This window comes from Thrips palmi, unplaced genomic scaffold (genome assembly GCF_012932325.1).
Source record: "Thrips palmi isolate BJ-2018 unplaced genomic scaffold, TpBJ-2018v1 HiC_scaffold_4, whole genome shotgun sequence".
NCBI classification, from domain to species: Eukaryota; Metazoa; Arthropoda; class Insecta; order Thysanoptera; family Thripidae; genus Thrips; species Thrips palmi.
In genome coordinates, this window is record NW_023144631.1 from 9,479,315 (window position 1) to 9,503,282 (window position 23,968).

The 23,968-nt window shown below is 48.3% G+C and overlaps 1 protein-coding gene across 6 annotated transcripts in view; it reads left to right on the plus strand.

The window, feature by feature from the left end:
• The window catches only part of LOC117649850 (retinitis pigmentosa 1-like 1 protein), a 50,956-nt gene that overhangs the window by 24,143 nt on the left and 2,845 nt on the right, over positions 1 to 23,968 (plus strand). For 3 of the 6 annotated variants that reach the window (XM_034393005.1, XM_034393010.1, XM_034393011.1), the window contains exons 6-15: positions 361 to 449; positions 10,555 to 10,794; positions 14,075 to 14,327; positions 15,365 to 15,412; positions 16,725 to 16,772; positions 17,179 to 17,247; positions 17,683 to 18,048; positions 18,114 to 18,243; positions 22,652 to 22,783; positions 23,786 to 23,924. In XM_034393005.1, the coding sequence (XP_034248896.1) occupies positions 361 to 449; positions 10,555 to 10,794; positions 14,075 to 14,327; positions 15,365 to 15,412; positions 16,725 to 16,772; positions 17,179 to 17,247; positions 17,683 to 18,048; positions 18,114 to 18,243; positions 22,652 to 22,783; positions 23,786 to 23,924 (1,514 nt within the window). The remainder of the gene's footprint in view (positions 1 to 360; positions 450 to 10,554; positions 10,795 to 14,074; positions 14,328 to 15,364; positions 15,413 to 16,724; positions 16,773 to 17,178; positions 17,248 to 17,682; positions 18,049 to 18,113; positions 18,244 to 22,651; positions 22,784 to 23,785; positions 23,925 to 23,968) is intronic. The other 3 variants (XM_034393007.1, XM_034393009.1, XM_034393008.1) reach the window with 3 other exon arrangements.

Below are 23,968 nucleotides of genomic sequence, written 5' to 3' on the forward strand. Positions count from 1 at the left end.
AGGACTGAGCCGGGAATCAAACCGGAACTAGCTTTACTTACCACGCCCAAATTCTAAGAAAAAAACAACAATAAAATACAAAGAAAACAGCGTTATTTGTTGTTGTTGTTGGCACTCATTGTTGCGTTCAAAGCCAGCCTCTTCTTTTGTAGCTGCAGAGCGCTTCGTCAGTGTGTTCCACGGCGTTGCAAGGTGTTCCATGATGTTCCGCGGTGTTCCACCGTTCCCGACCGTTCCCTTTCGAACGAGACGCCCTGGCGGCATTTCCTTTGCGCGCTCAAGTCCTGCACTGCAGCCGTTACGCCAAGTGCTTTTCGCTCCCCTCCTCCGTGTTAATGAGGTGGCTTTTATTATTTGCAGCTTTCCCGCGGCTCGTGGGGCCAAACCGGCCACCCCGCACACATCGCCCACCTCGCCCATCCCGCCCACCCCGCCCACCAGGGTTCCAGGTAACTTTGCTTCTCGTGCTGCAGGGGGCGCTAGAAAAGCCCGCGCAGCGCGGCAGCCGCCTTGGTCCGAAGGCTCGCTTGGTCGCTCTGTCTCTCTCGCTCTCATGGGGCGCCCCTTAGGGGTGCGAGGGAGACAGAGCGACGAAGCGAGCCTTCCGGAGTCAGACGGCTGCACGCCGCGACGCCCATTATTCGCATTTGTGGCTGTATCATTGCGGGATTTCTCTCTCCCCCCCCCTCTCTCTCTCACTCAATCTCTCTCTCACCTCCCGTTCTGTCAGATAACGAGCAGTCTGTGCAGACGAGTCGCATTGGAATCGAAATATAGACCGCCGCGGCCGTGCTGCCGAAACAAGGTCAAGGGGCATTGCAGCGAAACGTGGAACGGACCTGTTGTAGGAGCGCGGGGAGAGGGTGGGGCGCCATTTGAAGCCACTTGCTGCCACTTGCAGAGCTTGCAGGGGGTCTCTGCGAACCGCCCAGTACTACACTGCAGCCAGACAATACTGGGAGGCCCAGTTGTTTCGAGCTCGATGGTAGAGTGTGCTAGATAGAACACTGTTTAGAGCCCAAAAGTTCAATAAACTCGGAGCGTCCTCTTTGCGTATTTCGAGCAACCGCCCAGTCCTGCATTCAACTTTCAGCGAACGGAGCCTTTTCACGAGATAGGCTACACAAAAGGGGACAATCTTGATTCGCGCATGAATGGGTCGCAGCGCCTGTTCGCACCCGAGACAAAACACGGATGGCCGATAGGAAGGACCCGTGCCGCGTCCCCAGTGGGGGCCCACGGACTGTTCGGTTCGGCCTGCCCGCGCGGGGCCGGTGCTGCGCGGCCTCGGTGAGCCATTTGCCCGTCGACCTGGCCGGTGCAGTCGGTGCGGTCGGCTGGCTTTGACGGCGCTGACGGCGCTGCTGTCGTGAGGGCCGTCAGGGGGCGGAGCGGATCGTGTAGCTGCACTGGTTGCACCCACGCTGGGCCGCGCTGGGCCACGCTGGGCCACGCTACGCTACACTGGGAGAAATAATGAAGATTGTGGCTGTTAAACCTAATGCCACTCTCCACTGTTTACCGAAAGAAGGTGTTTACCGTACCCTGGGATACAGTAGACACCGTACCTGAAAGAACGGCGTTCACTGTATCCAGGGAACCTGCATCCACTGTACTTGGAAACTTTTCAGACACGGCATTCAGTACTAGGGGTACGCGCCGTTTTGTTTGGGCGCGTAGTAGGCGAGCGATGCGTCTGTATTCTTGTAGAAGATGGTGAAGAATATATGCAAAGTAAGGCCCATACAGGGTCAAAGTGAAACTCAATTTTAAAAGTTTGGTCTGGTAAATTTTAGGGAAAGTAAAGGTCTGGGATGAAATTGGAAGTCATTTTCGTGATCAGCACACCAAAAACTGCAGGAAACTATGTAAAACTCGATGTAAAAATTTTGGTCCGAAATTGGTCAATATTTGGAAAAGTAAAGGTCTGAGATGAAATTGGAAGTCATTTTCGTGATCAGCACACCAAAAACTGCAGGAAACTATGTAAAACTCGATGTAAAAATTTTGGTCCGAAATTGGTAAATATTTGGAAAAGTAAAGGTCTGAGATGAAATTGGAAGTCATTTTCGTGATTAGCACACCAAAAACTGCAGGAAACTATGTAAAACTCGATGTAAAAATTCTGGTCCGAAATTGGTAAATATTTGGAAAAGTAAAGGTCTGAGATGAAATTGGAAGTCATTTTCGTGATCAGCACACCAAAAACTGCAGGAAACTATGTAAAACTCGATGTAAAAATTTTGGTCCAAAATTGGTCAATATTTGGAAAAGTAAAGGTCTGGGATGAAATTGGAAGTCATTTTTGTGATCAGCACACCAAATACTGCAGGAAGCAATGAAACACCGAGGAAATTTTGGTCCTAAATCATGTATGTAATTCTAGTTGATATGGGTCTTCAGTTGTTAGGTTTTTTAAGAGCGTTTCCTGTTCATGGTGTCGCACCATGAACCCTGACCCTGTTACTCAGTCGAGTAACATTTAACAGCCAGCATTGAATTGCTTAATACGATTCACAAAAACTTCAATTACCATTCGATATCTCCTTGTTACTGAAGTAATGAATACGCAATGTTATTAGTAATACCTAAAAAGCCTTTCTCCCTTTTAGTTTAAACTAGTGGATTAAACTATATTGATTTATCTGCATTAATTAAAAAGAGACATATTTACAGGCAGGCTGATTTCAACTGCTTTACGGAGAAGACCTTCTGTCAGATCCAATGAATCGTTTCATAGAATCCAATGTCGAGGCCACTTATTGCTAAACGCAAGTTTATTATTTTGGCGAGATTAGCATCTGGTTTGTACTCATAGAATGTATTAATATATTTTTTAAGTGTTATTGAGCAAAGCAAACAACTAAAAAATATAGTGTCTGTGAATATAAATGGAAATACACTCACTAAGGTTAAAAAGACCAAATCATTCTTGCAATTATCAAACACACTCCACTGACTAAAACATTTCCCTACCCCTGTAGCGGGGGAGGGGAGGGGGTGGACGGACGGACAAAACGCGTAATAATTGTCACTTTCATTTTCCGTGTTTCACTGAGTTGACACTCCGGAGGGGTTTCAATCATTCTAAAATATCGAAAAACTATGACCGTACTCACTTCTAAGCCCTTCTGCTCTTTAGTTTGTTTTATTTGCCAATGTTTTGCCAGGTCCCGTATTTGAGAGTCGCGGCCGCAAGTATGAAAAATTGCTACGAGCCGCCAACCACTGCCAACCTAACCACGCTAAGAACCTAATTCAAAAAGATGTTTTGAATATTTCAAACAATAGTAATCGTGAATATAAGATAAACTCCCCCTGGGGGAGATTTAGGAGCCTTCCGGTGCGAAATTTTGAAACTATTTGTGCGGTACCCAGCCAGAAATGAAAAGTCAAAACGAGGTCGATTCGAGGTCGTCTCCGGATATCGATGATCAGTCGAAATTTTTGCTCGATTCGAGGTTATTATGGTCGTAAAATCGAGGTCGGTTTGAGCGTCGATAACGGTCCCCTATTCGTGGCCTTATAATGACGCATATCGATGCATTTTCGATGAGTGTTTCGTATGTTCCCGGACGCCGCTGGTGACTCTTGGCTGATATAAGTCCCCGGCTCAGATGGCCAGACGGATGACCCGCCAAATCAAAATTGAGCCCCCTCATAGGAGGCATGTCTCCGCACGGCGGGAAGACATTGTAGACTGGCCAGCACCTTTGCCCAATGCTATTCCCAACCGTAGCCACAACCGAGAAGTAAGTCCGTGAAAACGATGCTAGCGCCATCTAGCGGATGATCCTTCAGAAGAAAGAAATAGCAGTTTTATGGCTCTTTAAATGTATGTACACTCTTGAGTTTGTAGTATTCCATGGTATGACGTATTCTTTGAGCTTTAATAATGCTGAACTAATTACGAAAGTTTGAGCGGAAATCGATATCGAATCGACATCGATTCGATATTACATTTTTGACTAGCAAAATGTCGACAAAAATCAGTGTCGAAATATGGGAATTTTCGATGCTTATTTCGACCTCACCGGATTGTCGATTGCGTAGACGTCGAATCGACTTCTTTTCGAATGTTCATTTCTGGCTGGGGTAGTTGCTGAGAAACGTGAGTGAGTTACAGACACACAGACAGACGCACGACCAGTCACTTTTTGGTACCCCCAAACACGGCATGGGCTCGCTATCGCTCGCCAATAACTGTAAGATAAAGGCGAAATTCAAAAATCGCGATAGGAACGTTTCGATGATGGAAATGAATTCATCTCAACAAGACGAACAAAAAATGATAAGCATGCTATGGGCTCAGACTCGAAATTCAACAGATATCGGCATCAAAAGTCTAAAAAAGTAGAATTTTGGAACGTAATTTGATGAGTTCTATGTTAGGGGTCCAAAAATCCTACTTTTTTAGACTTCTGATCACGATTTCCACTGAAATACGAGTCTGAGACCATAATATGCTTATCATTTTTTGTTCGTCTTGTTGAGATGAATTCATTTCCGTCATCGAAACGTTCCTATCGCGATTTTGGAATTTCGCCTATATCTTACAGTTATTTGGCTGAGCGATAGCGAAGCCCTTGCCGTGTTTGGGCGCGCCGAAAAGTGACTGGTCGTGCGTCTGTCTGTGACTCTGTTTGTACTCACCAACGATTCTCAGCAACTACAGTGGCTATAGTTTCAAGATTTCGTATTTAACGTCGCCTTAGCACCCCCCAACACGAGTTTGTTTCAAATCGTTGTTTAGTATCGTTTGAAATATTCAAAACATATTTTTGAATCAGGTCATTAGCGTGGTTAGGTTGGCAGCGCGGCACCGCTTACCAATTTCTCATACCTGCGTGTCCGCGGCTCTCAAATACGGGACATAAGCAGGAAATAAAACGAATTAAAGAGCAGAAGGGTTTGGAAATGAGATCGGCCTTAGTTTTTCAACTTTCTAGAATGTTTAAAACCCTTTTGGAACACCAACACAGCGAAATATGGAGAATGGATTTGAGAATGATTTACGCGTTTCGTTCCCCTCTCCCCCCTCCACTGTCAGAGGGGAATCATCTTCAGGTCAGTGCACTTTGACAAAGCATTGTAAAAAGAATGTTTTTATTTTGACCTTTTGTATTGTGTGCATCTTCTTATTCCATTTTAGTGTCATCCTCTTTTTAAAATTTTCAAACTAGAGGAAATCAGGGAAATGCATAAATAACTTGTGTTGAAATTGGCAGGCATACTTAGTTTGGACTCGAGAAATGCATTCTTTTGCAATGCTGCAAGCTGACAAGAGTCCAAAAGCACTAACATGTGTTTATTAATAGAATCAATGTATGGTTGTGTATATTTAATCCTAATAGAGTTTGAATTGATATTTTGGGTTCAAAGAGACGACTCAGGTTTTGAGCGGTGAGTCAATTAGTGCATAGACAACTAGGGATGCAAAAATACCGGTAAGATTCAAAGTTACGTAAATTACGGTAAAATACGGTATTTTACCGTATTATACGGTAAAATAGGGTAAAATTGATTTTTCTTGACTTAAAGAAGTAACTGTGGTTCTTCTTAGGAAATAGGGGGAAAAGAGGTTCATTTGGGTGAGGGTGTATCATTAATTATCGGCCGCATCGTTCCAAACATGGTTGCAAACCATCATGACTCAAGGACAATGTCGCATATTTGAAATAGACAAGGACGAAAGACCCTGTGGGTCAAAAATATGAACTATTTTCCCACTAGACCCTCCTAAATTAATTTTGAATCTGACTGCTTTTCACTTATTCCTTCTGGGCTGGATTAAGAAATGCGTAGAGCAGCAAAGTTAACAGCCCAAAATATACTTAAGAATTAACAAAACGGGCGCCGTTTTTCTTGTAATCCAAGTAAGTTGTCTCAATTCCATGAAGAAACTTTTTTCCTTAAAGGCTGCAAGGTGTCCAACAACCATACCAATGTTCATTACACTTTTCAGCTCAAATTTCTAACAAATATCTACCCCTAGATTTACCTCTTTTCAATTTTAAGTTAGTTAAAATTATATGAACCTTGGCAACAAAGAAAGGTTTTTGATTTGCCTTTCGGAGATTTGGGTCGCGTAAATGGATTTTCATTTCCACAAGTTTTGCAAAAGAAGAGAACATTAACTTCACATTAATTTTAAGTGGCTAGACGTCTTACACGTACACGGGGTGGCACGAGAAGCAGATACAAACCAAGAGTTCAAAAGAAGCGCTATTTTCAGTCCGCACGTCCTGTCTAATCGTATGGAAGCTAAAGAAGTTCAAATAAGTCAATATTTCAAAATTACCGAAAAATACCAATTTTACCGGGGTCTCCGTAAAATACGGTATTTTACCGTATTATACCGTTCTTTACCGGTAATATTACCGGCCTTTACATCCCTATAGACAACCAACTATATATATGATTAGTGATGGGATTTAATGAGACGATTCCTTTAACTTCACCAAAGTTAATATAACTGATACTACTTAGTATTGATCACATGAGTAAGATAAATTATGTCGGTTCATTAAGCCTTGGGTAGCCTTAGCATTGGTCTCTATGTGACGAAACACTGGATTTGACAATAATTGGCCCCCGCTAACTGGTTCAGATCAGCCTACCCTGAACTGACTCTCTCAATATTAACTGTGATAACATATTCCAATCAATATTGTTTTATTCACTGGTTCACAATGAAAGAATGACAAAATGTTTTATAAATATTACTTATAAAATTGTGAGTTCATAAGTTAAGAAAAAATAGTTATCGAATAGTGACCCAAGCATACGAGTAGCCAATAAAGCGATTGAATGCTGGCAATTGAATTTTACTCGACTGAGGGATTTGCTTTGGTGTGCCATCAGGGAATTGGTGACGACAGAGGGTGCTTCATGAAGACAAATAGAAACAACATACAGAAATTGCGTCTAAAGTATTGTGTGTAGTTTTCAGTGTACCGGTCACAAAAACTTCATTTATTTCAACGCCAATCCTACATTTTCATCTAGAGCTACGCAATTTGGGGCCAAACTTTCCAAGATGAGATTTATGTGTTTCCCTGTATTTTTCAGTGCGCTGACCTCAATATTGACCGCTAGAGAACTGGGATGGGCCGGCTCGGCGAGCCTGCCGCCGCTGCGGCAGTGGTATCAGCTGGAGTGGCGGTCATTCGGGTGGTCTGTCGGGCGGAGCCGAAAGCACCCGAGGTACGCTTCGGCTCAGAAGCCCATGGGCCGCCGTGGGCCTGCCGAGCTGCCGAGCCGGGAAGCTGACGCGAACGGCCCAGCCGCCCAGCGCGCGCGCGCTCCGCCCAGCTGAGCTGATGCTTCGGCTCGGCTCGCTCGCACTGACGAGAGGGGAAGGGAGGGGGTCACAACAAAGCAGACACCCCTTGCGTGCACTGCACGTCAACTGACATAAATCCCATGCTCATGCTACCCCCTCCCTCCCACACACACGAATGTGTAATAACTTTCGATTATTAAAATTTGAACCACGGTTCAACTGATTCTATTCTGATGTCCGGGACTCCCCCTTCCCCCTCTCCCCTTTACAATCGGCTGCGCTCACGCGCGCAGCGTCAGGCAAGCAGCACTGAGCAGCACGGTTGCCTGCCTGCCTGGCTGCCTCACCGCCAGCCGCCAGGTCGAGCCGCCCGTCGGCCCATGGGCGGTGTCGGCCGCCGGGCTGACCAGCGCGGGCCGAGCCGAGCCGAGCCGGGCAGCGCCGGCCGAGCGGTGGGCCGCCGGCGAGCCGGCCCATCCCAGATCTCTATTGACCGCTAAATTGTCCCCTGACCCAAAATTTAACCAAATTTTGGTTAAATTTTTTAAAATTAATTGTACAGTGATTCTTGCAGTTTTTTGAGTGCTGATAACGAAAATCACTCCCATTTTAACCCCAGACCTATATTTTCATCCCATATTAGGTCATTTTGGACCAAAAATTTCAAGTCAAGTTTATATTGTTTCCTGCAGTTTTTGGTGTGCTGAACTCAAAAATGACTTCCAAAATTTTCCCAGACTCACATTGAACCGAATTTTGACCAATTTTGGACCAAAATTTTTAAATCGAGTTTGACATTGATCCCAGCAGTTTTTTGTGTGCTGATAACGAAAATCGCTTTCATTTCGACTCCAGACTTATATTTTCATCCTAAATTAGGTCATTTTGGACCAAAATTTTCATGTCGAGTTTTATATTGTTTCCTGCAGTTTTTGGTGTGCTGAACTCAAAAATGACCTTCAAACTTTTCCCAGGCTGACATTTGACCGAATTTTGACCAATTTTGGACCAAAATTTTTAAATGGAGTTTGACACTGATCCCAGCAGTTTTTGGTGTTCTGATAACGAAAATCACTTCCATTTGAACCCCTGGTCTAAAGTTCACTGAATATGAGCCCTTAAGATGGACATTTTGTCTACTCAAGCAAAGTCCAAAATGCACAAACTATGTCAATTCGCATCGCTCAGCCACACTACGCGCCCAGACTAAACGGCGCGTACCCCTAGTACTGAATGCCGTGTCTGAAAAGTTTCCAAGGTACAGTGGATGCAGGTTCCCTGGATACAGTGAACGCCGTTCTTTCAGGCACGGTGTCTACTGTATCCCAGGGTACGGTAAACACCTTCTTTCGGTAAACAGTGGAGAGTGGCATTAGGTTTAACAGCCACTATCTTCATTATTTCTCCCAGTGTAGGCTGATTGAAGTGGACCGCGTGCACAAATCCTGCGCTTGCATTTCACCGTCCGTCCCTCTCTGCGGGGCTCTCCGGGGCTCTGTGGGGCTCTGTGGATTACGCGACCACAGCGAGCACAAAGCAAGCTTGGCAATCGCTGAACCATCAATCGGCATCCCGCACAGCGAGCCGCCGTGGTCAAACATTGTAATTAGGATTCACGTACACGTCAAAAACAAAAAAAACACACACACACATTGACCAAGTGGCCATTTTCAAAACGTTGCCTGGTGCTTGCTTCAACTTTTCCTCCTGATGTTTTGTGTTCTTTTTCGTGTCGTCGCTCTCCGACCGACGTAAAGCTTTTAAGCGGAGGGCATGGATTAAATAAAAACGCAATTAATATTCAACGTAATGCTTCTTGATTATTTTTGCGGAGGGGGCTCTTTCCACTGCAAACCCGAGTGCGGTCCAAGCAAACAGCGTGGGACAAGCTGTGTAGATTCTCCGTAAACAGGCAAAGTTCTTCGGGAATTTACGCAAGTTCCATCGGCACCATTGTTTCCAGAGCTACCTTCGTAAATTTCAAAGATTTGTTTTTCCAGTGAAACAGACTGAACGACCTTTGATGTCCCCCATCACGTGCCGTACCGCGGGGGCAACGTCAAAGCATCCCCTGAAATAAACCTTACGCAATGAAAGGGACAGAAACATTGTTTTTTCCTTTCTGTCTGTATTTGCTTTGTTTGTAGCCTTTGCGAAAAAAGTGCGCCGGTTTTGTATTTCGCTTGCGACCTATTCGTCGACGCTTGCGTCGCTTGCGTCGCTTGCGAGTCATTCCGGTAATCGGAGCACGCGAGGGAGACCTCGCCGTGGTGTGGGACGCGCGCCCCCCAAAGCTGCTGATCGCGTGGAGAGCCCTCAGCCGAGCTCCGGGCCCCGGGCGGTCCTGGGTAGAGACCCTCCCGGGCCCCTCAGAGGGGACCGGAAGGGGCTGTACTCCGAGAGCCTGGGACCCGGAAAACGCCCCTCCCTTTGTTGTACTGTTTCTAAAGAGGTGTTTACTGCAAAACAGGCGTTAGTTGATAAGGCGGAGCCTTGTTCGAATGCGACGGGACTGATATCGTCCCTTCCAAAATCGTCGCATGTTTTCTTCTTGAAAGCATTTTTGTCAAATCGACTCAATACACTGACAACACTATTTACATTAATTCAACGCCGAAAGCGAGCTATGCGTGGCGCGTCTCCTATTTGGTTTGGTTCCCCTGGGCTGACTGGGGCCAGGGGGCGTGAAGCGGTTTGTGGAGGGAGGGGATGGAGAGAGAGAGAGAGAGAGAGAGAGAGAGAGAGAGAGAGAGAGAGAGAGAGAGAGAGAGAGAGAGAGAGAGAGATGAGAGTGGCCTTCATCATATTTCCCCGACTGTAGCAGCTATTATCCCCTTTGTCATCCCCGCTAGACGCCCTCCAGCCGCCAAGGTTACAGGCTCTGCCCCTTACAGGTGCTAGAAGCTCGCTCCACATCATTCGTCGCGAGGCGAATTGATCCTGCGCGCTGCGTTCTTTTAAATCAATGACGTCTAGATACGAAAATAAAAAGCAGACCGGATGCCACTTTCGCTGATTGACGGTGGGGTGAAACGGGAATCTGTGTCAAAGCAACACGAGAGCCTGAAAGGGGGCGCGGAGCGTCGTTAGGGGCACTGCGCGGCACTGCGCGGCATTCGTGAGCCGAAATTCTGAATGGCTTTTTAGTTATTTCAGCTGAAGCAATAATTCAAGGACACGGTCTTTGGTTGTCCTGGAGGCTCGATTCACACCCGTAGGACGAGCGCTTCTAGCCTGAAGCTTGGAATAAGGACTTGAACCGTCCGTAGGTGGTGACGTGGCGTCCGATCCCAGCGGTGCAGATGGCCAGGACGTCACGGGGCACTCCAAGTCCACCGCCAGTGTGTCGGTGGCAGGCAAGGACGACGACGAGCAAAATGACGTGGACCCCGAGCCAGAAGAGGTGGAGGAAGAGGAGGAGGAAGAAGTGGACGACGACGACGACGAAGAGGAGGCCCGGGAGTTTAAGGCCACCATGATGAGACTAAGCCTCACCGTCAGCAAAACAGGTAGTGTGCCACTGAGGGAAGAGCGCCTTTCCAAATGAACGTGACTTGACGAGCCTCGGCAGGGCTGTCAAATGAATTCTACGGCCCGCTGTAAACTCCAAATGCTTCTTTCACGAACTGTGCAGACCTTTATATCTACGGTCAGCACAGAATGTTACCGAACGCAGTACACTCGTGTAAATGTTGTCAGAATGTCAGGAACATGTCGTAAATCCTGATGAAAATTCACGCACCTCTAAAAGCTGAAATTCTTGAAACTTACTCTGATGATGGTTTGAGTGCTACAGAATGACAGGGGATGTTTTCAGCTGTCAGAGGTGCGCGAATTTTGGTCAGGTTTTCAGACAGGTTTCTTACATTCTGACAAGATTTTCACGAGTGTAATCTTTGCCTAGACCGTACTTGCTTGCCTCTATCTTGGATGTAGTCAAAATTAATTGGCTGAGCCAAACTTTATCTTTATTTTTATCTTATACGTTAACCGGGCGAAGCCCTGCATTCAGCCCACAGCCCAGAGCCCAGTGGAGATGCCGGGACTTGGCGGGACCCAGCCGGTTGTCAAGTTTACTTTCGATCTTTAGGCGTGTTAAAACCACGAAAGTGGCATAAAATGTATATGCATGGAAAGGGGAAAGTTCAAAGATTACATTGACGCTAATTTGGACGAAAATAAACTCTTAATGTGAAAATGAGAAGACGACGGGCGTGAAATGGCGAAGGCGAGAGAAGGCGAAAACGATCGTCGGGCCGTCGTTTACTCGCATCTTTGAGCATGTTAGAACGCCGAAAGTGGCACAAATTGTATATTTATGGAAAGAGGAAGGTTCAAACATTACATTGACGCTAATTTCTGTGAAATTGAACTCTTTATGTGAAAATGAGAAGACGACGGAGGTGAAATGGAGAAGGCGAGAGAAGGCGAAAACGATCGTCGGGCCGTCGTTTACTCGCATTTTTGAGCATGTTAGAACGCCGAAAGTGGCACAAATTGTATATTTATGGAAAGAGGAAGGTTCAAAGATTACATTGACGCTAATTTCTGAGAAATTGAACTCTTTATGTGAAAATGAGAAGACGACGGAGGTGAAATGGCGAAGGCGAGAGAAGGCGAAAACGATCGTCGGGCCGTCGTTTACTCGCATCTTTGAGCATGTTAGAACGCCGAAAGTGGCACAAATTGTATATTTATGGAAAGAGGAAGGTTCAAAGATTACGTTGACGCTGATTTCCGTGAAATTGAACTCTTTATGTGAAAATGAGAAGACGACGGGCGTGAAATGGTGAAGGCGAGAGCGCACTAGCTGAACTGTCAATAGCATGATCCTGCCAATAGTGAAGCGCAGAGTCGTTCGAGCAGAAAGCAGCAGAAAGCAGAATTCGAAAAAATAATAACATTCTTTCAGATAACTTGACACTTTAAATGTACTAATGATTGTTCGTTCACCATAATCGTAACGTGGAATCGAAGGAAATGAGTACATGAAACCTGCATTCTATTGTCACATCTCACCGTTCATAATCTTAATAATGGAATAATATTTTTCCAAATTTGATTGGTTATGCATTCAAAGTAGTTTCTGTAAAACGATTGAAATTTATTATCATGCGTTTTATCAAACATCTAACACTGGCACATGTATCACAGTGCCTTGTGTTTTTCTTGTAGACTAATATTCACTTCACAAAAGTTTATGATGCGAAGCGATAGATCAAACGAAATTAAAGACTTTATTCCGCGGTCATCCAAAAATATAAAAAGAGACAAGGAGAATCTTCAGGGGAATATATGGCCCTTGCCACTTTCTCTTGTCGGTGGATGTAAATTGTGAGCGCTTAAAGGCGTTCTGTGGGCAAAGGCGTTCTGTTGGGGTAGGCGTTCTGCCTGCCTAGGGGGATGTTATGTGTTAGGTGGCCTTTGCCACTTGTTCTTAAAATTACACATAAACTGTTGGTGCGCAGTTGTGTGGGTTGCACAAAGGCAACTAGAAAAAGAACAAACAGCTACAATCTTTCTGATAGAGAACTTGATACCTTTAAATGCAACCAATGACATTCCTTAGCTTTTTTTTGTAATGTGAAACTGATGGAAACATAATCATGACATCTGTATTTTATTGACTTATATGCAATCAAAGAAGTTTCTGTTAAGGTTATTGTAAAGTGAAAAAAGTGACTATTTAATATTTTTTATTTACTTGTGTCAAATGTCTTAATTTATGGATAAAAGTTCCTTTCTATTGCATAAACTCATGCACTAAGAGCAGGGCCCCACTTCATTTTAGTTTCCGAGTTATGGATGTTTACGGTAACTTTCAGTCGTTTCTCTCAAATTCTCCTCACGACAAAGGATTAGCTACCCAGTCCCCAGATTCTAGCAATTGTATTCTTCTTTGCCTAGGAAAAAGATAGCGTTGCCCTTTTTTCAATATGTCACTTAGTTTTCTTGAAAATTCCAAGACCAAAATAAGACAAAATCTCTCAAATTTGAAGAAAGATAAAAATGGGCCTGGTGAAATAGCTTTTACAGCCTCTTCCAGACTGATATTTTCAAATTTGCCCACGCTATCTTTTTCCAGTGCAATAATAGATATACTTGTCCGAATCTGAAGACTGGGTAGCAAATCATTTGTCATGAGGAGAATTTGGGAGAAACGACTAAAAGTTAACGTAAACATCCATAACTCAGAAACTAATAGGAGTTGGGGCTCCCAACTTCAGAAGTAAATTCACCTAGTAGTGGTTGAATTTTGACCTCAAAATGAACTTTCTGTGACAAATACTTTTAGGACATTCTAGTTTCACTTGACAGTATCCTTAATCTAGAGATGTTAGGTGGCCTTTGCAGTACAAGGTCATAAAATAAATAAATGTACAGAGCTAAAATCCTAGCGGCACGGGGTATCGCCGCACGCTTCAAGAGGCATGATGGGTTGCCTACCCACTGGGCTGATTCCTGTTCCAGCCGAGCCCACCTAGCGTCAAAGACATCAATGATCGTCACAGACCCACTTTCCGGAACACAATAGAATTTTTTCAACCTGGATACGGTGCGACGTCATAGTAAAAATGACAGCACTGTTAAAATAATCCAGAAAACATCCTTAATAAATTAAACAAATGCTTAAAAATTGTCACTTACTTAGCGACATAGAGGAAAATTTGAAAAATAAATTACAAATACGTGAACGTAGGAGCCCTTAGGCTCAGCCTGAAGCGGTAGCTTTTCCTAGTACCGTGCATTCTGGAAATGGTTGACAAGAGCCGTCGTGTCTGCCCGCAGAGGTGCAGGACACCTTCCGGGAGCGAGGCCCCACGCGGTTCCCAGGCTTCGTGGCCAGGAACCACGGGCCCTACGATGGCTTTCAGTCGCGCGGTGCGCGGCTCGAGGAGGGCGACGTGCTGACGGAGGGCCACGCCGTGCCCCAGAAGTTCGCCCTGCTCGACCCCGACTACGGGGAGCTCCTCATCGGCATGACCATGCCGATGCCCAACCTGACTGCCGAAGATGTGGTTAGGGAGCTCGGTGGAACAGAGTGAGTAGCAGCACCATGCAGACGTTATGTACAGAACACTACTTGAAAAGAAAAGCTACAATGCCGAAAATGCACTCGAAGCTCTGCCAACAAATTCTTTTCCTACTGTGGCAGCCCAATAATGGTTCCCTGTCATAAGATTTGATGCTAAACAGCGGGTGGAAACTACTTTTCCGAAACGGGCGTGCAGACGTTTTGTTATCCGTTAACATCGGCCGAACCAAGCGAGCTAGGTAAAATCTGCTTACATTTTCGGAAATCAGCGCAAAATTTGACAGGGAATAGGGTACTTTCTAGATGGCGAAACCAAATTTATCATGGTTATTTTGAAGCCTAAAAACAAAAATGTTTCAAAAAGGCCAAAAATCCCATGTCTCGTCGAGTAACATTTCCATCTTGAAAACGTTAATGTGAACGAACGGGGTGTCGTATCACAAATCTGAGACCAGATTTGGAATCCTCAAAAAATTTGCCAATGTATAGGCTATATAGATGGAGTAGGTAGCCACTCCTTCTTATGACAACGATCCCCGATAATAGTCGGTACTTGAGCCACGCAAATGTTTGTTGTAAACACGTAATCGACTGAAATTCGCCGACAGTTATCAGGATGAAATCTGAAAATTCAAAAGAACGCATATAGCCTATACCGTGGTAAATGTCTTGAGGATTCCAAATCTGTTTTTGGATTTGTGATACGACGCTCCGTTCGCCCACATTAACGTTTCCAAATCAGTCATTTTGAGCAAACCGCGACAGTGCGAGACATGGGATCAGGGCCATATTTCGTAACACATTTGTTTTTAGGCTTCAAAATAACCATGATAAATTTGGTTTCGCCATCTAGAAAGTACCCTATTCCCTGTCAAATTTTGCGCTGATTCCGAAAATGTAAGCAGATTTTACCTAGCTCGCTTGGTTCGGCCGATGTTAACGGATAACAAAACGTCTGCACGCCCGTTTCGGAAAAGTAGTTTCCACCCGCTGTGCTAAATTGTCTTTTTTGGCTTGACACAAGACCTCACTGTTGTTTTCAGGGTTGCAGACCAATTGTTGTCTGAAATTGTGCACAATGTACACCACACGTGAGTGAAACCGATTGATTGCACTTTGCGCATTCAATTTGCACCGAGTGCAAAAGATGTATGCCCTGTGTCAGTCCGCACGCCTCTGTGAACGTCCTTGCGTTGTTTGTGCCCCACTAACCATTTCTTTTTTAACTCGTGAGAAAACTAACATGAGCTCGAAGCTTGGTATTTTCTGGTGCCTTATGCGTGTGTGATAGTTTCCCCTGCTTGCCTTGATTTTCAATCCTCCACTTCGAAGATTATTTTAGTAACCTGGGCGTGCCGTGTTCTTAAATTTGAAACATGTTCGTGCGCGAACGACGTGTCCTAGCCAAGAGGCCCGTTCTGGGTTCAATTTGCCTGGACCGTGCTTGCATTCATGCCCACAGCCCTGGAGGTGCGAGGGTGCACATTGTGTTTGCCGGTTGAGCTGGCTTGGGCCCTGACCGTCCGGACCCTCCTGACCCTCCTGGCCGCTAGGTGGTAGCTAGGCCAAGCGCGCTCCGTCCGAAAGGAAGCGCCGTTCTCCTGGGACACCAGCCGCGTCTTCTCTCTGTCTTTCGGACGCGCCCGGTCCTGAGCACACCTCACACACGGACACTGCTCGTGCAGGTTGGATGCACTGGCACATCAATGCACGGGAAAGGCAGGAGCGCCCCAGTCCAACGCCTCTGTGACCCTTGCGCTTGTGGCCGGATCCTTTTTCAACTTGGAGGGAACATACCGTGATTTGGTATTTTCTGGTCTTTGCGTATAGTTTCCCCTGCTTGCCTTTTGAATCCCCCCAATTCTTTGACCTGGCGTGCCTTGTTAAATTTGAAACATGTTCGTGCGCGAACGACGTGTCCTAGCCAAGAGGCCCGTTCTGGGTTCAATTTGCCTGGACCGTGCTTGCATTCATGCCCACAGCCCTGGAGGTGCGAGGGTGCACATTGTGTTTGCCGGTTGAGCTGGCTTGGGCCCTGACCGTCCGGACCCTCCTGACCCTCCTGGCCGCTAGGTGGTAGCTAGGCCAAGCGCGCCCTCCACGTCCGAAAGGAAGCGCCGTTCTCCTCGGACACCAGCCGCGTCTTCTCTCTGTCTTTCGGACGCGCCCGGGCCCCGAGCACACACTGCACACACTGGCACACTGCTCGTGCAGGTGCAGGATGCACGCGGCACATCAAAGCCCTGGGAAAGGCGACGGGAAAGCGGCCCGGGGGCAAACAGACTGCTAGTGCTGCCTGGTGCCGCCCGGTGCTGCCGTCCCATTTGGAATAATTGGTTCCTCGGCCGAACTTGCAGCCGAACTCGGCGCCGCTTTGCTGAATTATTTCTTGTTGCTCCGCAGGGAGACGGCGGACGACTTTCTTCCCGGGTACGACGCCGCGGAAAGCAGGTGAGCTTCGTGAATAATCATCCGGGAAAGTAGTGGAGTGGCTGCGCGTCCGTGATCACGTCAATCACGTCACGGGCGGGAATGGAGCGCAGTGCAAGCGGGCGCTACGCTCTCCCGCGCCTCCAGGCTGCGACGAAACAGTAACAACTCTTCGTCTCAGCCTGGAGGCACGTGGGGGACTCTGTTTACCTTTCCATGTGGAAACAGTGGCGGCCACTGAACCGCCCCCAACTGTGCCATGTGTCCACGTGATTTTCGTTCATGATACAATTTTGCGCGTGCGCGCTCTCCGTTCAGATTTGAGCGAAATTTCGGTCGTCTTTTTCACAGTACCTTATTTTTAATAACTTTAATGCTGCTGGTAGAACGTTCTCCAGGCGTTGATCGCGCACCTTTCTGTTTCCAGATTCCAGCTGGCTCCAGACGGCGCGTCAGATGGCCTCCCATCGCCGCACCCCTTCAACTCCGAACTTGAGTACGTAGCAAACTGTAGACGGGTCTCTTTTTAGGCCCAACAGGGATGATGATGATGAGATGATGGTAGTGGTGATGGTGATGGTGATGATGATGATCGGCGCGCTTCTCACGTACAAAATGTCCAAGATCATTATATTGTGAAGTGACTGCTGAGAGTGCCAACTTGATGAAAACGGACTCTCCCGAACAGTGAGCGTCGAGCACGCGTCATGCGCGTAGCACCTGAGTTTTCATTTCGATTTCCGAATGCGTCGTGCATGTGGCACGTTGCTCTCGTCGTTTACGAAACGCGTTCGCCGGAAATTGGCCCGTCAAGTGGCACTCCCAGCGACCGTTCCGCGTCCCGGCCTCGTCCCGCCCGCGGCGACAGCAGCCAGTGGAGGCAGCGCGTCGTCACGCTGCCACCTGTCTGACGGTGTCTGTTGTTCCGCAGCTCCAGCGACAGCAATGGCAGCGACTGCGTCAGCACGCGGCTCACCGAGATCGGCCGCATCAAGCACTTCAAGCAGCGCCTCCCGGACTCCATCGTCAGCCAGCCCAGCCCCGACTCCATGACGTCGGTGTCGTCGCCAGGGTCGCCCTGGTCCACCTCCACGGAGGGCTCCTCCAAGTCCTCCACGCCGCCCCAGATGTGTCGCCCCGACCCGCCGCCGCAGCCGCCGCACTACCCGCTGCCCGAAAAGACGCCCCCGAACTTCGTGGACCAAGTGGACCGGCCGTACCACAAGTGGATGCGGAGTCGGTTCATGGGCAAGGCCAAGCTGGAGGGCTACGGCTGGGACAAGGCCAACAAGTCCCCGTGAGTGCTCACAGTGTCCGTGCAGTCATTAAAACGACTTGCCTTCATGACGCGCCTTGTTCCAGGGAGCTGATTACTCTGCTCCGGGACGCCGAGAGGACGGGCAGGGTGGACCACCAGAGGATCTACGAGTGCGCGAGGGGCCACATCAAGTACCACATCGCGCTGCTGTACGAGAAGGACGACAACGATAAGGTGCGAGTACACGCGTCCTGGGCGCCCAGACACATCACCGTCTCTTGTCATGTCGTGGAATCATCAGTCCCCCATTCAGGCGTGGAGCGTCTCCGCGCAGGCACGCGAGCTCATTGAGGCTGAGTGGTTAGTGACGATAGAGGTCCCTTTCAGGGAATTCCGAGTCGAGTCGCAATCTGTCACAGAGCCCCCTCCCCCGGTGGGGCCCCGGCGGGCAGAGCCTGCGATCGGGTGGGTAAGGCGGCCGAGCGCTACCCGGCCGGCCTGGCACTCTTTGACTTGCTCACCCGGCCACAGCCGGCCCATACCCAGACCCAGACCCACCCGCTGTTGAGGTGACCGGGTAACGCGCTACCCACCACGGGTGAACAGACCCAGCGTGCCGACGACGGCTCGACCCGAGCCCAGCGCGGCCCGCTGCCGTCGCCGACGAGGCAGGCGGCAGTCAGCGAGCCGCCAGTCGACACAGCTGTCTCTCTCGCACTCTTTGGCTGCTTATGGGAGTGAGAGAGCGAGATGCCACTCGCCTGACGCCCGTCAGTCGCTTGGCGCGGCTGTGGTTGGTTTTGCCTCGCCGTCGGCGCTGTGGCTCGTCGATCGGGCGCTGGTCGCCGCCGCTGGCTGCTACGTGTGAGTGTGTGTGTGTGTGTGTCAGTCTAGGTCGGGCCGGCCAGCGCCGACTGAACCTGTGCTGGCACCGGGTAAGAGCGCTCACCCGGCCGGGGACGGCGGGTGAGAACGCGGCAGCTTACCCACCCGATCGCAGGCTCTGCCGGCGGGCATTCAGTCAGTGCGAGCGTCCACTCCGCAGAGCTCCGCCGTCGCATTTGCGATTCCGCTTTAGCCCGCGGCTTGACATCGGGTTCGAAGTCCGGCCGGCCGGCTGGCAAACAGAGCCAACAGTGCTAGGAAGCTTTCTTTGATTATTCAGGAAGGGTACACGGCGCGCTGCTCAGTTTTGACTCACCTCGCAGCGTGGCAGCTTGTCTGATCTGATAAGGGGACCTCGCCAAAGGCATTACGGAAAGGGCCACAGCCAGAACGTCGCTTACGATGCTTTCTGAGACGATTTCGGCGGATGCACGTTCACTTTGATGGGCACGGCCATGAAAACCTGCGTAAGCAGATATTGTTTTGTCAGTTTGAGTTTCAATACCACAGCAACGGAGATTCGTCGTTGTCAGAAACAAGTACGAGATTTCGTGACTCGCGATTGCGCGTTCGGATTTGTATGAAAACTTCTCATGCGCGAAGTTGTGAGAGACCACGTAGAAGTGCATTCCCCGCCCGGACGATGATGTCTGAGAGCAGCCATTCCTCCCAGTGTATGTCGAGTCATGCCTAATGCGCCTCCGATCAATACTGCAGTGCAGGCACGGCTCTCGGTCCCGCGGATAAGTCGGGAAGGAGCTCGCTCTCGAAGAGCCGCTTGAAAAACCGAACCGCCGTCTCATTATTTGTCAAGAGGAGTTCGGACAGACAGCTCTGCTCTGCAAAGTTGCTGCGCACTGGAGTCCCTGGAAAGGGGTGATGGGGAGGGAAGGGGGAGGCGTTTGAATGAAGGCAGGCCCCTCCCTCCCCGCCCCCAATCTTTTGATCCGCCAAAGGGCGTCCAACCAAATCCGGTGTGCTAGACGCGTGGTCTGCCACCTCGCAAGGCCGTGGGGACTGCGTAGTATCGTGACACGACCCGACAAAAAATTGCTTTGAGGGGGAAAGACGCGGCCTGTTGAGCCCGTCTACAAATACGCCGCGGACGGACTGCGAGATACACTCCAACACAGAGCTCGTGCCAACTTGCAAACAATTTTCCACAAACATTTGAAAATCTAACCAGCTTTTTGGCTGAGCGATAGCGAAGCCCTTGCCGTGTTTGGGCGCTCCGAAAAGTGACTGGTCGTGAGTCTGTCTGTCTGTCTCTCTGTCTGTCTGTCTGTATGTAATCACTCACGTTTCTCAGCAACTACTGAACGAATAGTATCCAAATTTCACACCTGATGTCTCCTAAACATCCTACAGGGGGAGTTTATCTCAGATTAACAATTATCATCGTTTGAAATATTCAAAACATCATTTTGAACTAGGTAATTAGCCTGTTTAGGTTGGTAGCAGTGTGTGGCTGACCAATTTCTCATACCGGCTGCCGCGTTTGCAAGCCGTCTGGAAGACGAGACGGCACTTATGCAAATAAACAAACTAAAGAGCAAAGGGGTTCTCAAATAGGTACTGAGATAGTTTTTTAACATTCTAGAATGATTGAAACCCTTCCGGGGTGTCAACAGAGGAAAATACGGAAACTAAATGTGAGAATGGTTTACGTGTTTCGTTCCCCTCTTCCCCCTCCCCCGTCACAGGGGAACAGGTCAGTGCACTGATAGTGTAGTTGTGGATTGTAAATAGAATGTTTTCTTTGCCCTTGTGTGCGTCTACTGATTTTATTCTCTCTAATACTATCCTAATTTTTAAATTTCATAGTAAATAAAATCAGGTAAATACATGAATAACTTCTGTTGAAATTTGAAGACATGTTAATTGTCTTGGTTTGTCTCGGGGAAATGACACTCTATTGCAATGCTGCAAGCTAACATAAATATTCTTACTTACATCTATTGATTAAAAGAATCCATAAATAGATGTATTTTGTGCAATAAATAGTCCATATATTTAGTGCTAACAGATTTTGAACTGATATTGGGTTCAATGAGACGATTCAGGTTTTGAGCGGTGGGTGACTTGGTAATTGCTTTTAATGGGACGATTCCTTTCACTTCACCAAAGCTTGTGTCCGACAACTGGAACCAAGTATTGGTAATGATTTAAAAGCTGGCTTTCTGAATGTAAGCCCAATGTTAATACTATACTGTATTCTTTTACTCTAAAGATAAAATATCACGAGGTATGAATAAGGTAAATTAAGTTGGCGTATTGAGCAACAAGTGGCCTCTGCATTTGACTTCATGAGACGATTCACTGAATTTGACAAAACTTGTTCTCCGTCGAATGCTTCAGATGAGCCCTAAACTGAGTCACTTAATAAAAACTATGATTACATATTCCAGTCTATATTGTTTAATTCACTGGTTTTAAATGAAAGAATGACAAAAGGCTTCTCAGATATAACTAATAAATTTGTGAATTCATTAGTTTGAAGAAAAAGATGTATCGAACAGTGAGTCAAGCAGACGAGTAGCTAATTAAGCGATTCAATGCTGGCAATGGAATGTTACTCGACTGAAGGAATCGCATTGGTGTGGCATTAGGGTGTTGGTGACGACAAACCCACCAACCAGTGAAGACCAACCCAGACCCATTCTTTACCCATTATTGATCAATTTGATATGAATATTTTTCAATCGAATCTCATATTGATTCTTGGAGTTTTTGGAGTGCTGATTATGAAAACCACTTCCATCTCTACTCCAGACTTATATTTTCATCTCAAATTAGGTCATTTCGGACCAAAATTTTCAGGTCGAGTTTTATATTGTTTCCTGCAGTGTTTGATGAGCTGAACTCAAAAATAACTTCCAAATTTTTCCCAGACTCACGCCTTACCCAATTTTGACCAAATTTGGACCAAAATTTTTGAATTGAGTTTGATGTTGATCCCAACAGTTTTTTGTGTGCTGATAACGAAAATCACGTCCATTTCGACTCCAGACTTATATTTTCATCCCAAATTAGGTCATTTTGGACCAAAATTTTCAAATCAAGTTTTTTATTGTTTCCTGCAGTTTTTGGTGCGCTGAGCTCAAAAATGACTTCCAAATTTTTCCCAGACTCACGCATTACCGAATTTTGACCAATTTTGGACCAAAATTTTGGAACCGAGTTTGACGTTGATCCCAGCAGTTTTTTTGTGTGCTGATAACAAAAATCACTCCCATTTATACCCCAGACCTACATTTCATTCAATATGAGCCCACAAGCTGCAGTCCGAAGTGCACAAATTCGCATCGCTCAGCCACACTACGCGCCCACACAAAACGGCGCGTACCCCTAGTTGTACAAAATGTGTATGAAAACTTTTCTTCAAAAGTATCTGAACGAAGTTGTACCAGATGGGCTAGAAACCCCGAGACGAAGAGATTACAGACTTCACGCTCGCAGCGGCGCAGGGTGGGCTGGGACAAGTGGCCACCCTAAGTGGCCACCCTACAGCGTCCCAGCGTGGCCTGGGACGAGTGGCCACCCTACAGCGTCCCGGCGTGGCCTGGCTGGCCTGGGACGAGTGGCCGCCTATACAGCGCCACGGCGCCCGCAGACCGGAGCATAGGCAAACCGGCCCGCACGGCTGCGAGCGGGAAGTCTGAAGTCTTTTTGTCTCGGAGTTTCTGGCCCAGCTGGTAATAACACGGGGGTGGTGAGCCCTTGGGGTGCGACTGTACGATCTGGTTCTTCCTTGCAGACGGCGCTCTACTACGCGGCGCGGCTGCACTTCGACGACCGGGTGGCGGGCTTCGTCGCCGAGTGCTTGGTGGAGGCGCAGGAGAGGTGCTCCAAGTCCAACAGCGGCCGCCGCTACCGCGTGGACGAGGAGGTGAGTGTCCTCGGGCGCATTTTTCATTGCGGACCTCGCTCTGTCTCTTAGGGCTCTGACTTTTGCCCGGGTACCCGGGTTACCCGGTTACCCGCCCGCCCGGGTTGGACCGGGTCCGCGGGTAGACCCGGGTACCCGGGTATGCGGGTAAACCCGTGGACCCGGGTCCCGGGTCTGCGGGTCTACCCGGAGCCTTGGATCCACCGCCCTGGCAGTAGGCAACACGCAGTGCGCTCCTGTGGGCCGTGTTGCCTACTTCTAGGGCGGTGGATCCAAGGCGTCGGGTAAACCCGCAGACCCGGGACCCGGGTCCACGGGTTTACCCGCAAACCCGGGTACCCGGGTCTACCCGCAAACCCGGGTCTTACCCGGGCGACCCGGGTACCCGCGGTCCGGGTTTTTAAGAGCTCTACTGTCTCTCTCGCCCGCCCCAACGGGACGAGGAGAGAGACGGGGCACGATGCTGCTGCGACCTCTGCGCGTTCACGTCGGAACACGACAAAAACTGTTCCTGTTTCCCCCAAAAAGACCCCCAGGAAACGGCCTGTATTTGCGACCTGCGAAAGCCAGGGACCGCTTTCGCCGTGAAAGCCTCTTTGGCTCGACGTCGGGTGTGGTGCGTTGCGTGCAGTGCAGTGCAAGCGGCAGCCTGGGAAACGCAACTTGTTGACAAGTCGGGGGAAATTAGCGAAATCCGTCAACGTGCACGCGCACGCGCACGCCACGGCGATCACAGGGAAGTCGGGAGAGCAGCCGCTTCTGCAAGAGTGAATCGGACGACAACTTCACCCCGCCCTCACTGAACGACCACGCCAACTTTTCACGTGAAAAGTTTGGCACGCTTTTCACCACCTTTTTATTTTCCTTTCCGCTTTTTCCAATGTTCTCGCTGAATTCACCCCACCCAATAGTGGACCTCGGCAATGGGACGTCGGTTTCAGCCAGGCGTTGTTGCTCCCAGCCTTAGTCAGATGTTGACGTCCCCCTGTTCGCTTGCTGCAGCTCTACGACGAGGACAAGGACAACATCTTCCACTGCCTGGCCCGGTGGCACCGGCACGGCGAGAGCTACGTCGCCATGGCCGGCACGCTGCTCAGCATCGCCCCGCTGGTGACGCTCCTGGACAGGCCGAACAAAGCCGGTGAGTGGCGATGCGAGCATCGAATGCTTCGTCATTTTCTGCCC